The sequence below is a fragment of the Salvelinus fontinalis genome, chromosome 36, assembly GCF_029448725.1.
Source record: "Salvelinus fontinalis isolate EN_2023a chromosome 36, ASM2944872v1, whole genome shotgun sequence".
NCBI lineage: Eukaryota > Metazoa > Chordata > Actinopteri > Salmoniformes > Salmonidae > Salvelinus > Salvelinus fontinalis.
In genome coordinates, this window is record NC_074700.1 from 17430707 (window position 1) to 17447569 (window position 16863).

The 16863-nt window shown below is 42.3% G+C and overlaps 1 protein-coding gene across 2 annotated transcripts; it reads right to left on the bottom strand.

Moving 5' to 3' along the window:
- Positions 1-7535: 7535 nt before the first annotated feature.
- LOC129835333 (transmembrane protein 256-like) lies at positions 7536-14251 on the bottom strand. 2 transcript variants are annotated; one of them, XM_055900926.1, is made up of 4 exons: positions 14056-14251; positions 13616-13653; positions 11478-11594; positions 7536-8015 (listed from the first exon to the last, which is right to left on the bottom strand). In XM_055900926.1, the coding sequence occupies exons 1-4, from the start codon at positions 14135-14137 to the stop codon at positions 7872-7874; spliced, it is 381 nt and encodes a 126-aa protein (XP_055756901.1). In that variant the 5' UTR covers positions 14138-14251; the 3' UTR covers positions 7536-7871. The 2 variants fall into 2 exon arrangements, with proteins under 2 accessions (XP_055756901.1, XP_055756902.1); XM_055900927.1 differs by having other exon boundaries at positions 11478-11558; positions 14056-14246.
- Positions 14252-16863: the final 2612 nt, after the last annotated feature.

The following is a 16863-nucleotide window of genomic DNA, read 5'->3' on the forward strand; positions in this document are numbered from 1 at the left end:
TCCACTGAGAATCTTGGGATTAGTAGTGTTTATAATATCGCCCCAAAACTACAAAGCTGTTTTGTAGCCTATGGTTACATTTGTGTCACTCTGTAGCCTACTGCAGGGTTTCCCGATGCTCGGTCCTGAGGCCCCCCCAGGGTGCACGTTTGTTTTTGTTTTTTACACTAGCACTACACAGCTGATTAAAATAATCAAAGCTTGATGGATGAATTGGTTATTTGAAACAGCTGTGTAGTGCTGGGGGATTGGGAAACCCTGGACTACTGTAAAGTGGATCACTTGAGATAAGGACAGTGCAGCACAGCCCTGGTCAGAGATTTAATATGATTATCAAATCTGTTGGAGTCTAATGTGATTAAAAATAAATCTAATACAATCAAAAATCAAGATTATTATTTCCCAATAGAACATGGTGGTTAACATGATTATGAAGCATTTGCATGCAATTAATAGGACTATAATTTATAATTTACATGATAATTCCAATGTCAATACAGCAAATCCTCTGGCAAACCAACGACCAGCAAAAGAAACACAACAGAAACCTGAAAACACCATCCAACTTGGAACTGAGTGAGTAATGTTTACTCTGAAGCTACTTTTAAAGCCAAGCAGAAAAATACATTAAAATGATATATTTTACTTTATAAGGACTGAATGCTAAGTTAAGGCTACCAAGCTTGATAGGACAGAACAGATCTGACTGCAACTTCAATTAGCACTGAGGTGTGAAGTGAGAGGTGTCAAAGCCCTTGAGCCCAACAATGGCAGGAGAGTCTCACAGCCTACCCTTCCCAAATGCTGAGGCCTTTGAAGCCCCCTCCCGCTGTTCAGAGGTCATTACAATACAGTACCTCCTGGATTCATCTATATTTTGAACTGATATGTAGCCAGGACACTTCAGTTGTAAATTACCTCAATAAGAAACAATATTGTTGCTTTGATCACATCAGAAGATATCCTCCTCGCAACCTCAAAAATACAACAAACTTTGTTTGGATGTCGTAAAGGACCATTCACCGAAACTGAAGAGATATAGCCAGCTAACTACCTACTTTTCCACATGGGAAAAAAACAGTGGACTGAGACTTGCCAGCTACATTAGCTAACTAGCTGGGATTTTCTACAAGGAATCTGCGTCCTGAAAAAAAGCTTCTCCCAAGTGGGTGTGACACCTACTTCCATTGTCTGCTGCACTGCAGCTTGGATTTCACCTGGCGATCTGTTCACCGTCTGCCCTGGCCTGTCTCCCCCTGTCTGGTACAGGTACCCCCACCACACTCCCCCCTCTCTCCCGAGCTTTCGCTCGCCTCCAGCACACAAGCACTGTTGGGGTGGAGTGACTCTTTGAACTTACAATGGCTAGCCCCAAATCGTTATCTTTTTTATTGAGCTTTATGCGATTCGCCTCATGACTCCTGCGTGCTTTGTTGACTATGAACTTGCTTGTTTACTCGACCGTAAAACAGACTGTTTGTTCCCAAACTCGGGACTCTCTATTGGTTACACGGACTCTTGGCCTCCCATCCTATTCTAACCACATCTCACCGGCTTGGTATTCATGTTACCTGATGAAATTGCTGTACAATATGATCTTGTTGCTATCTGATGCACATTCAAATGTCATAAAAAATCAACACTGCAGAGGTCTCTGTGTCCTCTGCCGTGCCCTGATGATATTCTGACTTGTGCTCAATTCTTACTTGTGCTCTGATATCTGCTTAATTGATTTCTACTCTCGTAAAAGCCTGGGTTTTCTGCACGTTAACACTAGAAGCTAATTACCTAAAATGTATCAATTGAAAGTGTGGGCTGACAGCTCCTATTCAGATGTGTTGGTCATTACTGAGACATGGTTAAGAAAGAGTGTTTTGAACACTGGTTATAACTTTTTCAGCAAGACAGATCTTCCAAAGGTGGTGGAGTAGCAATCTTTACCAAGGAACACCTTCAGTGCTCGGTTGTCTCCACCAAGTCTGTCCCCAAACAATTTGATTTGCTGGTTTTAAGCATTAAACTTTCATATCTTTGTTGACTGTTGCTGGATGTTATTGTCCACCATCAGTACTGGCCTGTACCCTACCTGCCCTAAGCTCTCTCCTGGCCCCTTACACTAAGTCTGAATTTGTCCTGCTGGGTGACCTAAACTGGGACATGCTTAAATCACATGACCAAGTCCTAAAGCAATGGGACTCCCTAAATCTTTTTCAAATTATTACCAATCCCACAAGGTATAACTCCAAACACCCAGAAATAGCTACTCTCCTTGATGTTATCCTCACAAATAATCCTGACATGTATCAGTCTGGTGTTTCCTGTGATGACCTTAGTGATCACTGTTTTACAGCCTGTGTTTGTAATGACTGCTCAGTGAAACGACCTATCCTGATCTGTCATAGACCCTTGCTAAAAAACTTTAATGAGCAAGCCTTCCTTCATGACCTGGCCTCTGTAAATTGGTATAGAATTAGCTCGGTTGAAGATGCTTGAACTTTTTTTTTTTTTTGATTTTCAGTGGTATTGTTAACAAACACGCCCCCATAAAGAAAATGAGAATTAAAAACCGGTTCAGCGCCTGGTTCGACTGTGATCTGAGTTAATCCACCTCAAGAATTCCATTTGGTGATAGGCTCGGCACACGCATACTCAGGCTGACTGGCTCTCGTTCAGGCAAATGAGAAATAAGTGCACTCAGGCTATCCGGAAGGCCAAAGTTAGTTACTTTAAGGAACCATTCTCTTTCTGTGGGTCTAACCCTAAGAAGTTCTGGAAAAAGGTTAAAGAATAAGTCTTCCTCCTCACAGCTGCCTATGTCCCTTAATATTGATGATGTGGTTGTTACTGACAAGGAGCACATGGCTGAGCTGTTTAATCACCACTTCATTATGTCAGGAGTCCTACTTGACTCAGCCATGCCTCCTTGCCCGTCCAACATTTCCTCATCTCCCACCCTTCTTATGCGACTAGCCCTGATGCTTCTCCCTCTTTTTCCTCTGCCCAGCTACAAACTTTCTCCCTGCAGGCAGTCACTGAGTCTGAGGTGCAAAAGGAGCTCCTTAAACTTGACCCCAAGAAACCATCTGGATCGGATGGTTTTGACGCTTTCTTCTTTAAGATTGCAGCCCCTATCCATGCCAAACCGATCTCTGACCTTTTTAGCCTGTCTATCCTCTCTGGGGTGGTTCCCATTGCTTGGAAGGCAGCCCCAGGTGCGTTCTTTAGTTAAAGGGGGAGATCAAGGTGGCCACTTTCTATTTTGCCCTGTTTATCAAAAATGTTGGAAAAACTTGTCAATAATCAACTGACTGGCTTTCATGATGTCTATAGTATTCTCTCTGGTATGCAATCTGGTTTCACTCATGTTATGGATGTGTCACTGCAACTTTAAAGGTCCTCAATGATGTCACCATTGCCCTTGATTCTAAGCAATGTTGTGCTGATATTTTTATTGACTTGGCCAAAGCTTTTGATACGGTAGACCAATACATTCTTGTGGGCCGGCTAAGGAGTATTGGTGCTCTCTCAAAGAGTTCAGTGTATGAAGTCAGAACATCTGCTGTCTCAGCCACTGCCTGTTACCAAGGAAGTACCCCAAGGCTTGACCCTAGGCCCCACTTTCTTCTCAATTTACATCAACAACATAGCTCAGGCAGTTGGATGATAGTCTTATACTCAGCTGGCCCCTTCCTGGATTTTGTGTTAAACACTCTACAACAAAGCTTTCTTAGTGTCCAACAAGCGTTCTCTGTCCTTAACCTTGTTCTGAACACCTCCAAAACAAAGGTCATGTGGTTTGGTAAGAAGAATGCCCCTCTCCCCACAGGTGTGATTACTACCTCTGAGGGTTTAGAGCTTGTGGTAGTAGCCCCATACAAGTACTTGGGAGTATGGCTAGATGGTACACTGTCCTACTCTCAGCACATATCAAAGCTGCAGGATAAAGTTAAATCTAGACTTGGTTTCGTCTATCGTAATCGCTCCTCTTTCACCCCAGCTGTCAAACTAACCCTGATTCAGACGACCATCCTACCCATGCTAGATTACAGAGACATAATTTATAGATCAGCAGATAAGGGTGCTCTCGAGCGGCTAGATGTTCTTTACCATTCGGCCAATAGATTTGCCACCAATGCTCCTTATAGGACACATCACTGCACTCTATACTCCTCTGTAAACAGGTAATCTCTGTAAACTCGTCGCAAGACCCACTGGTTGATGATTATTTATAAAACCTTCTTAGGCCTCACTGCCCCCTATCGGAGATACCTACTGCAGCTCTCATCCTCCACATACAACACCCCTTCTGCCAGTCACATTCTCTCAAAGGTCCCCAAAGCACACACATCCCTGGGTCGCTCCTCTTTTCAGTTCGCTGCAGCTAGTGACTGGAACGAGCTGCAAAAAAAACTCAAACTAGAGTTTTTTTCTCTCCATTCAAAGACCCAATCACTCTTGTTGACAGTTGTGGCTGCTACACATGATCTATTGTTGTCTCTACCTTCTGCTGTGTTCTTAGGTCTCGCTTTAGGTTGTGTTGTGGTGTCTCTCTTGTCATTGTGTGTTTTGTCCTATATTTTTATTCCCCCGTCCCCACAGGAAGGCTTTTGGTAGGCCATAATTGTAAACAAGAATGTGTTCCTAACTGACTTGCCTAGTTAAATAAAAAATAAATATGCAAAATAAAGCTTCCACACAGCTGACGTGAAGTGACACCTCTACTCGTATGCAGAACAAGGGGGCGAGATGGCGACTGAACTAGTCCTCTGCTTTGAAAAGACAAAGGGACACCACAGGCTCCCCTTGCAGAACGAGATGCTCTGCCTCTGACAGCTTCTGAACTCTTTCCTCTCCTCCTTTGCTCTTTTTCTTTAGGAGGGGAGAGATTTGCAAAGTGATCAAAATTTCTTCAAACCATTGCCAGTTTCCCCTCCATCACCCCATCTTTGCTGGTGTCACCTTGAAATACCTCCCCCTTTGAAGCCATACCAGAAAGGCTGATAGTGCAGATAATTGGCCCAGTAGAGGTAATGGAGGAGACCGAAGAGGAGAGGACCTAGAGCCAACCAGGAACTGGAATCTGTTGAACCACTTCTCAAATTCTTCTATCCATCAGCAAATTCATCAAAGACAAAGTGAGGAAAGTGGTGGAGAGACAGAGAGAGAGAGGGGCGAGGGGGCAGCACTTATAGCTACAGTTTATGTCTATGACATACGATTTCTGTGTGAATGCTGTCTATTTATTTGTCAACATTACTCTGCAGCCTCAGTCATTCCCGCAAAGGTAGCAATCATTGGGTGGTTGCTGGGGGAATTTTTATATGCATTTTCATACATACTCCTCTTAGCCACACATGCATAGTGTCTGACCTGTATAGAAGCCTCAATTGTAGTAATGCAATGGGATAGAGAGAAGGAGGCAGTAGCTGAGTCCCAATGGCACCCTATGGGTCCTGGTCAAAAGTAGTTCACTATGTAGGTCATTTGGGACTTGGCCAGTGTTTAATGCGAAGGCTCGGTGCCCATTGAAGTGAGGGGATGATGATCTACCTGAAAGTGTGATGGTGCTGACCATTTAAGGGTCTGTAAAGGTCAGGAGGGAGCAATCGGGTGAGAGCTTTGAACAGCCATTACATATTATTCCGCTTCAATGTGTGGGCTGCTGTGTACTGTGAATTGATGCTTCAGAGAGAGGATTAGTTGCTGCTGTGCTCTCTCAATAGTATAGTGTGTGTGTGTGTGTGTTCAATGTATTAGAGAGAGAAAGGCTTTGGGTAATCGTGTCGGGTGGTATAGGCATAGTTTCATTTCACACTTTTATTCAGAGGAAAATATCCTGAGAAGCACATCTTCCCACCTAGTCGTCAGTCTCTCTCTCCTCTCAGTCCCACCAGCATTCAGACAGACTGTATGAGTGATAGTCTTACACCAGCCAAGCTTCACGATCATTCTGACCACAACCAAGAAATCAATTGGCCATAGAGCTCTCCCTAAAGAAGCTTGGTCTGCATGCCAAATGGCACCTTATTCCCTTCAGAGTGCCCTACTTTTGACTAGAGCACTAAGGGCCATGGTCAAAAGTAGTGCACAATGCAGGGAATATGATGCCATTTGGGACACAGCCCAGTTCTGAGGTAATTACCTAACCGAGTTTGGTGGTGTGAGAGAGAAACAAATAAAAAAAATACTTTAAACTAATTAATACATTCTACAGTGTAACAAAAGTAGAGAGTTGTGAAGCAAAACTCCCTTGAGATACAATTAACAATATCTCCCTTCTCTCTCCCACCCACCCGCCCACTACACCAGAGAGGTCCAGTTATACACTATTCCTAACCCCTTAGCCAAAGGGCTAATTGCATTGCAACCTGCTTTACAGTCTGTGCCCAGCCTCACAACTTTAGGATAATAAAAGCAGAGTGAGGACACAGAATGAACGGCAGAGGTTATTGCTGAGGCAATAAACTCACAGGGTGAATCCTCATTGGCCAGTGACTTCTTTGGCCTGCAAAAACAAAGACGGGGATAGTGAACAGAGACCAAAAGAGAAAGTGTGAAGCACAGGCCCTTAGAGAGAGAGACTGAGCCCAAGAGCGAGGGACACAGCCTGAGAGAGAGGGAGAAAAAGAGAGACCAGAGAAAGAGAAACCAAAAAAAGGGAGTTTTAACACAGCGTATTGGAGCAGAACGTTGTGATCAGGGATATCAATTCTAACGAGGGGATACTGTGCTGCTTCAGTAATGAGTGACTGTGTGTGTGTAGTCCCAACGCTGCACGCCCACAATGTCAGCAACCAGGAGGTGGAGGGAAACACAATGTGATGTGGCTGGGTGAGTGTGAATGGATTCTGAACACATTATGATGGTGCAGATCTCTCTCTGTCCATGGCACCATCTCACATATTCAACTTAAAATGTGCAGACAGATGCCTCCAGCATCCCTCCCACACAAACAGTCCATACATTTTCCTGTTTCCTCTCCTTGTCTCAGGAGCCCAAATTAACTAACTTGTGTATCCAGTGTTTCCATTCCAGAGATAACAATCGCAGTTTAATAGCCTGACCCCGTTTTCCCCAAAGCCCACTAATCGGTCTTCTAATGAGCATTTTATGAGTCGTGATCAAAGTTCATTGGGATGTGATTTAGTCAATAGGATTTCTACTTTCAATGGACTCTGAGTCAGTCGGCTGGCTTATGAGCGTCGAGCCACCCCCTGCAAATTGACATGGAGATTTATAAAGCAATTTTCTAAAAATCCCTGCGCAGACAGCCTTCACACACACAGCCTACAATCAGGAAACGGGAGGATGGAATGAAGGAAGGAATTAGCGCTTCAATGAATCTCACTTCCAATTTGAATACAGATAGGTTTGAAGGAACATAGCCCCGGCTAAAGTGAGGCCAGTGGTTAATGAACTCCGTGTTCTCTGTACACCGGTACTTAGAAGATCAAATGCTGAGGGGCCATAGAGAACTTCACTATGAGAAGGCTTCCTCAGAAGGAATAAGGGGTTACAGAGAAGTGATCATCAACTCTTTTCAAGAGGTTTATTTATGATAAAGGATTAATATACATTAGTCTTTCGGATCCATTCAAACTGAAACATGTGTGCGTTAACACCCAAACACAAAAACAGAGACATTTAAGTCACGGGTACATTGCAGCCTGTGATGACGGAAAAATGTCAAAAGTGATCCCTCACAACCTTATCTTCTCTTTACACCCATGACAGAACAACAGCAGGGTTTAGATAAGTGACATTTTACCAACGCCCCTTCTTCTCTGAACATAAGTCAGTTTGTGTCCTGTAGAGAGGTCATTCACCACCAGTAGGGTCCAAGTAGGGGTCAGTGGTTAAAATGTCAGAGTTCAGATGGCTATGGCCAGCCAGCCAGCGATCAGTAACATGCCCCCGTAAGGAGCCAGTTTCCTCAGGACAGGGTCCTCCGTCAGGGCCTGGTGATACAAGGAGCCACAGAACGCCCCCATGCCTGCTACCAGGAGGGCGCCCGCCTGCAGAGAGAAGAGGGGAAAGTGACTGTGTGCTTCCCTGCTGACCATTTCAGACGTACCCACAGCCGTCTCAGAATGTGGCATACAGTACCTGAAAATAGATGTACTTGGACATCAAATCACTAATGCAAACAAAAATGGAGAATACATGCAGGCGGAGGATTATAATAAACCATAGAGATACATATTTACAGTGACTTCAGAAAGTATTCACACTACTTGACTTTGTCCACTTTGTTGTTACAACATTTATATTTTGTGTCACTGGCCTACACACAATACCCCATAATGTCAAATTATGTTAAGACATTTTTACTGATTAATTAAAAATGAAAAGCTGAAATGTCTTGAGTCAATACGTGTTCAACCCCTTCGTTATGGCAAGCCTGAATAAGTTCAGATGCATGGACTCACTCTGTGTGCAATAATAGTGTTTAACATGATTTTTGAATGACTACCTCATCTCTGTACCCCACACATACAATTATCTGTCCCTCAGTCGAGCAGTGAATTTCAAACACGGATTCAACCAAAGAGGTTTTCCAATGCCTCGCAAAGATGGACACCTATTGGTAGACGGGTGAAAATAACTTTGGATGGTGTATCAATACACCCAGTCACTACAAAGGTTACAGACGTCCTTCCTAACTCAGTTGCCAGAGGAAGAAAACCACTTAGGAATTTCACCATGAGGCCAATGGTGGCTTTAAAACAGAGTTTAATGACTGTGAAAGAAAAAACTGAGGATGGATCAACATTGTAGTTCATCTACAATATTAACCTGTTAAAGCTGGGGGCGCTGTTGTCACTATTTATGGTAATCGTGTAATTTTTGAAACGGCTTCCTACAAAATTCTTGATCGTACAATATGCATATTATTATTATTGGATAGAAAACAGTCTATAGTTTCTATAGGAGTTGAAATTTTGTCTCTAAGTGGAACAGAACCCATTCTACAGCAATTTCCCTGACATGGAGTCAGATTTCAGAAATTTTGGCCACTGTTCTGGAGTCAGTTTTAAGGCCAATGTTATTCCTATGAGTATACGGACACTGCTTACGTCTTCCCCTGGATGCCTTTACGTGATGACGATTTGAATGGGGTCGATTGCGCAATCGCAGGCACTATAAATTAAAAAACCCTGTAGCTAGGAACTCTTTCCCAGCTGCGTCATGCGCGTGGAGGACATCGACCTGCACTTGTTCCAAGCATTAGTTTAGGGAGTAATCTTTCTCAGGTCATGTTTCTACTCGTTATAGGAGTTAAACACATCATAAGGTAGTTAATTTAAAGCGTTTTATAGCAATTTATATCCGTTTAGTGCGATTTTGGGACATTTATTTCTGAGACGCTGTGAATCTCTGGGCACGCTTCCAGTTCATCCCGAACGCAGTTGGCATTTCCACATGGCAAGAGGACAGCTTTCCACCAAAAGACGATTAGACCCAAGAAAGGATCCTTTGCCCAAGATACTGATGGAAGAACAGCTCAAAGTAGGAAATTTTTATTATGATAAATCGTGTTTCTGTCGAAAAATGTTAGTGGCTTAGGACGCCATCTTGTTTGACGTAGCTTCGTTTGGCGCAAACTGTATTGAAAAGTAAGGATAATTTAAAAAATGTAATTCCGCGATTGTATTAAGAATTAAATTGTCTATCAATCGCTGTCCACCCTATATTTTTTTGTCACGTTTATGAGTATTTATGTATACGAGTAGATCACTGTCTAATATGGCGCACGGACATTTTCTCACCAGCTGGGCTACATTTCCCATTGTCTAACCATGATTTTGGTGGCTAAATATGCACATTTTCGAACAAACTGTATATGTATGTTGTAATGTGATGTTACAGGGGTGTCATCTGAAGAATTCTGAGAAGGTTAGTGAAAAAAATATATATATTTTGGCGATGTTTACGTTATCGCTCTCTTTGGCTAGAATCAATGCTGGGGTAATGTTTGCACATGTGCTATGCTAATATAACGATTTATTGTGTTTTCGCTGTAAGACACTTAGAAAATCTGAAATATTGTCTGTATTCACAGGATCTGTGTCTTTCGATTAGTGTATGCTGTGTATTTTTACGAAATGTTTGATGATTAGTAGTTAGGTAAACACGTTGCTCATTGTAATTATTCTAGTCCATTTGTGACGGTGGGTGCAATTGTAAACTATGCCATCTACCTGAAATATGCACATTTTTCTAACAAAACCTATCCTATACCATAAATATGTTATCAGACTGTCATCTGATGAGTTTTTTTCTTGGTTAGGGGCCTATCAATATCTTAGTTTAGCCGAATTGGTGATAGCTACTGTTGTTGGTGGACAAAGTAAAGATGGTGGATTATGCTAAAGTGTTTTTAGCTAATAGATTTACATCTTTACATATTGTGTCTTCCCTGTAAAACATTTTAAAAATCGGACATGTTGGCTGGATTCACAAGATCTGTGTCTTTCATTAGCTATATTGGACTTTAATGTGTGAAAGTTAAATATTTCAAAAAAATATTTTTTTTGAATTTCGCGGCTCTGCCTTTTCAGTGGGGGTGGGGGGGGTGTGCCGCTAGCGGCACCCTAGTCCTAGACAGGTTAACCTAACTGACAGAGCAAAAAGAAGGAAGCCTTTACAGAGTACAGAATACAAATATTCCAAAACAAGTATCCTGGTTTCAATAAGGGACAAAAGTAAACAGCAAAAAAATGTGGTAAAGAAATTCACTTTATGTCCTGAATACAATGCGTTATGTTTGGGGCAAATCCAACACAACACATCACTGAGTACCACTTCATATTTTCAAGCATGGGGGTGGCTATATCATGTTATCTTCATCAGCAAGGAGTTTTTTTAGCATAAAAATAAAATGGATTATAGCTAAGCACAGGCAAAATCCTAGAGCAAAACCTGGTTCATTCTGCATTCCTTACAGACACACAGCAAGACAATCTAAAACACAAAGCCAAACATACACCGGAGTTACTTGCCAAGACAATATTGAATGTTCCTTGAGTGGCCTAGTTATCGATTTGACTTAAATTGGCTTCAAAATCTATGGCAAGACTTGAAAATGGATGTCTAACAATGATCAATAACCAACTTGACAGAGCTTGAAGAATTTAAAGAATAATGTGCAAATATTGTACAATCCAAGTGTGCAAAGCTCTTACATAGCCAAAAAGACTCATAGCTGTAATCACTGCCAAAGGTGATTCTAACATGTGTGAATACTTATGTAAATATTTCTGCATTTAATTTCAACAAATATGTTTCCACTTTGTCGTTATTGGGTATTGTGTGTAGATGGGTTAATCCATTTTGATTTCAGGCTGTAACACAATGTGGAATAAGTCCAGGGGTATGAATACTTTCTGAAGGCACCGTATGTTCTATTACAACACTAGTGTTCAATAGTTCATTCTGTAATTATAAATGATGGGAGCAAGGTACACACTACATACCACAGCAGGTTTCCTACAGCGAGAGGCCCCCAGCAGAGCTATGCTGTGGTAGAAGTGGTACTTGTTGGCCGTCTCATACAGCTGAGGAGAGGTAGATACATTAGAGACCAGAACTGTCTGGAAAATAAGTTGACAGGGTGGTATAACTTTGCAATATATTAATATTGGTTATTTTAAAGCAATAAGCCCAGGAGTGTGGTATATTGGCCATATTGCACAAACCCCTGAGATGCCTTACTGCTTTAATAAACTGGTTACCAACATACATAGAACAGCTAACAAGTATTTTTGCATCATACCTGTGGTATATCGTCTGACATAAACACAGCTGGAATGCTGTTTTAGCCAATCAGCATCAAGTACCCATACTATCCTGTTTGTAAATGTGCGTGTGTATATACACAATACCAGTCAACAGTTTGGACACACCTACTCATTCAAATGTTTCTTTATTTGTACTATTTTCTACATTTTAGAATAATAGCGAAGACATCCAAACTATGAAATAACACATGTGGAATCATGTAGTAACCAAAAAAGTGTTAAATCAAAATATAAGTAGCAACCTTTTGCCTTGATGACAGCTTTACACACTCTTGGCATTCTCTCAACCAGCTTCACCTGGGAGTTTCCCCATTTGCTAAGCACTTGTTGGCTGCTTTTTCTTCACTCTGCGGTCCAACTCATCTCAATTGGGTTGAGGTTGGGTGATTGTGGAGGCCAGGTCATCTGGTGCAGCACTCCATCACTCCTTGGTCAAATAGCCCATACCCAACCTGAAGGTGTGTTTTGGGTCACTGTCCTGTTGAAAAACAGATGATAGCCCCACTAAGCCCAAACCAGATGGGATGGAGTATAGCTGCAGAATGCTGTGGTAGCCATGCTGGTTAAGTGTGCCTTGAATTCTAAATAAATCACAGACAGTGTCACCAGCAAAGCACCATCACACCTCCATACTTCACAGTGGGAACCACACATGCAAAGATCATCCATTCACCTACTCTGCAACTCACAAAGACACCAAAAACCTCAAATTTGGAATTATCAGACCAACGGAAAGAATTCCACTGGTCTAATGTCCATTTCTCATGTTTCTTGGTTGGTGTCCTTTAGTAGTGCTTTCTTTGTCCATGAAGGCCTGATTCAAGCAGCCTCCAGTTGATGTTTAGATGTGTCTATTATTTGAACTATGAAGCATTTATTTGGGCTGCAATTTCTGAGGCTAGTAACTCTAATGAACTTATCCTCTGCAGCAGAGGTAACTCTGGGTCTTCCTTTCCTGTGGCGGTCCTCATGAGAGCCAGTTTCATCATAGCACTTGAAGGTTTTTGCAACGGCACTTAAAGAAACTTTCAAAGTATTTAATTTTCCAGATTGACTGACCTGCATGTCTTAAAGTAATGATGGACTGTCGTTTCTCTTTGCTTATTTGAGCTGTTCTTGTCATAATTTGGACTTGGTCTTTTATCAAATAGGGCTATCTTCTGTATACCACCCCTACCTTGTCACAACACATTGGCTCAAACGCATTAAGGAAATAAATTCTACAAATTAACTTATCAAGACACACCTGTTAATTTAAAGACATTCCAGGTCTCATGAAGCTGGTTGAGAGAATGCTAAGAGTGTGCAAAACTTTCATCAAGGCAAAGGGTGGCTACTTTGAAGAATTTAAAATATATTTGTTTAACACTTTTTTGGTTACTACATGATTAAAAATCTGTTATTTCATAGTTTTGATGTCTTCACTACTATTTTAGAACGTAGAACATAGTAAGAATAAAGAAAAACCCTTGAATGAGTAGATGTGTCCAAACTTTTGACTGGTACTGTGTGTATGTACAGTTGTTGTCGGAAGTTTACATAAGGTGTAGATACATTTCTTACTTCAACTGTATGACAGGTATGTCAAAACACATATTTTTACTGCTCTAATTACATTGGTAACCAGTTTATAATAGCAAATGCTATTTAAGCAATAACGCACGGGGGGGGGGGGGGGGGGGATATTTGGCCAATATACCACAGCCTGTTGAGTTGTGCAAGAGAACAGCCCTTAGCCGTGGTTTATTGGCCATATATCACACCCTCTTGTGCCTTATTGCTTAAATAGTATATGCATATGAAACAACACTTACCACTATCGAGTAATCGTCTGGATCTTTGTTTTTGAAACCTGAATAAACATATAGGAGATATTGTAAAGGACCAGGGCCGCTGCAGTAATAGCAGCGCCACATAAAACCGGTGGTCATGTCATGTGATATCAAGAACAGTGAAGCCTATTTGCGTAACTTTATGTTCAGCCATCAGGAGCCTGCAATACACACCTTTTCATTCGGTTAATGTGCGTCATTTACAGTAGCTTGAAAATTGCAGCCGGAAAGCACACAGTAGGCTACATATAGTTAAATACATTGTTATTATTTAGCTCTAGTAACATGGCCCAATGAGTGACATAAGCCTGTCCTGCAGCGCATACACAACAACATGCCTAACTTTTAAAGTTCACTGACGTTACACAATAATTTAATCTGGTTGTTTTGCCCCGCACAATTACGAAGACGTGAATTCCTACCGTGAGCTCCGTATGCCCCAGCCGTGACAGCAAGCGCCCCGGACACTCCTGCTAACCTCTGCACAACCAAAGACGCGGTCATTGCTAAATTTTACAAGCCGATAAATGACTGTGAAAGATAGAAGAAACTGCATGCGGTAGGGCGCTCTTCTGGGAGAGCACATCCGCCGGTAGAATTGTTTACTGAACCAAAATGGCACCCATCGTGTTACAGTTTCCAATGTCCGGTATACATTTTATATAACTTTTATATAACTGTGGCTCCTTATGGCAAAGGAAAATGTCCTTGTATAGCCTAATAATATTTTAGGTTCATTGTCAGATCTCTTCCGACAAAGCCATATGGAATGGCACCACAAACACAACACTGATTTGCACATAAAACAGTACTTTTCTGTTATCTTCAGACATTGTTATAAAGTTATGCTATTTATCACAGGTGAAATTGCCTCATGGGATGGGGGGAAATGTCGCCCCCAATGTGCAGAACAGGCAGATTTCCCCCCCAATAATTAATTTTATCGTGGGTCCTCCAGATAGCACATGAACACGTTTTCAGCAATGGCAAATGTGTAGAATTGCAGGAGCTTTAAAAGTCATCTTTGGGCACAAAAACGGTCCAACTCTTAACACTTGTAGCTAGCCAGTAACTCCTGCCCCAGTATGTGTTGATGTCAAGTTTCATTTCAAATGATTTGTTTTTGGACAGAAGCTGCAGAGAACGGTGAGAAATGGCACTTCTGTGACAAATATCTTATTCATATTTCTTTTTTAAGCATTAAATGACCTGGTATGATGGTGCATTGATAAGATATATAGTTTAAAGCTGTTATTGTTGCGTTTTTGCCCAAAGTTAAGGAATTTGTCCAGTGTTTCCAGATTTCTATAAAATATGGCCTATAGTTAATTACAATATGAGTGAAAAAGTTTTCCTTCCAAAAAATGGTAATTAAGTACATTAAAAAAGCCAATTTTCTGTGTTGGAATGGTGTGGGCACACCCCAACAACAGAATGATGTGGGCGTATACCAGTCATTAAAAAATAAACATGCAAGTCGACCTCTAATTGCCCAGCTCATCCCCCCCAGAAGGATGACATCATCCTCTATGAGGAAATAGCAAGCATTTTTTAAATGGTCTGTTTGAGATAAGAGTTTACGGTGGGGTTTTTGAAGTGTTTTTTTTCTCCAGTTTATGCTTTAGTCACGGATACGAGTATAGGGTGAGTCAACATCATTATTTGGGTATGATTTAACAGAATATGAACTTTTAAAAGTGAGATTTTCTATGGGGGAGGGAAATGCAAATAGTCTGGGTAGCCATTTGATTAGATGTTCAGGAGTCTTATGGCTTGGGGGTAGAAGCTGTTTAGGAGCCTCTTGGACCTAGACTTGGCGCTCTGGTACCACTTGCCGTGTGGTAGCAGAGAGAACAGTCTATGACTAGGGTGGCTGGAGTCTTTGACAATTTTTAGGGCCTTCCTCTGACACCGCCTGGTATAGAGGTCCTGGATGGCAGGAAGCTTGGCCCCGGTGATGTACTGGGCCGTACGCACTACCCTCTGTAGTGTCTTGCGGTTGGAGGCCGAGCAGTTGCCATACCAGGCAGTGATGCAACCCATCAGGATGCTCTCAATGGTGCAGCTGTAAAACCTTTTGAGGATCTGAGGACCCATGCCAAATCTTTTCAGTGTCCTGAGGGGGAATAGGTTTTGTCATGCCCTCTTCACGACTGTGTTGGTGTGCTTGGACCATGTTAGTTTGTTGGTGATGTGGACGCCAAATAACTTGAAGCTCTCAACCTGCTCCATTACAGCCCTGTTGATGAGAGTGGGGGTGTGCTCTGTTCTCCTTTTCCTGTAGTCCACAATTATCTTGCTCATGTTCAGAGGTTGTTGTCCATGCACCACACGGTCAGGTCTCTGACCTCCTCCTTATAGGCTGTCTCATCGTTGTCGGTGATCAGGCCTACCACTGTTGTGTCATCAGCAAACTTAATGATGGTGTTGGAATCGTGCCTGGCCGTGCAGTCATGAGTGAACAGGGTGTACAGGAGGGAACTGAGCATGCACCCATGAGGGGCCCCTGTGTCAAGGATCAGTGTGGTTGATGTGTTGTTACCTACCCTTACCACCTGGGGGGTGGCCCGTCAGGAAGTTCATGATCCAGTTGCAGAGGGAGGTGTTTAGTCCCAGGGTCCTTAGCTTAATGATGAGCTTTGAGGGCACTATGGTGTTGAACACTGAGCTGTAGTCAATGAATAGCATTCTCACGTAGGTGTTCCTTTTGTCCAGGTGTGAAAGGGCAGTGTGGAGTGCAACAGAGATTGCATAATCTGTGTATCTGTTTGGGCGGTATGCAAACTGGAGTGGGTCTAGGGTTTCTGGGATAATGGTGTTGTTGTGATCCATGACCAGCCTTTCAAAGCTCTTCATGACTACAGACGTGAGAGCTACGGGTCGGTAGACATTTAGGGAGGTTATCTTAGTGTTCTTGGGCACAGGGACTATGGTGGTCTGCTTGAAACATGTTGGTATTACAGACTCAGACAGGGAGAGGTTGAAAATGTCAGTGAAAACACTTGCCAGTTGGTCAGTGCATGCTCGGAGTACACGTCCTGGTAATCCGTCTGGCCCAGCGGCCTTATGAATGTTGACCTGTTTAAAGGTCTTACTCACACACAGTCCGGAACAGCTGATGCTCTCATGCATGTTTCAGTGTTATTAGCGCCACCTCTGGATGAGCATTTTCCTGTTTTCTTATGGCAGTATGCAGCTCATTGAGTGCAGTTTCAGTGCCAGTATCAGTC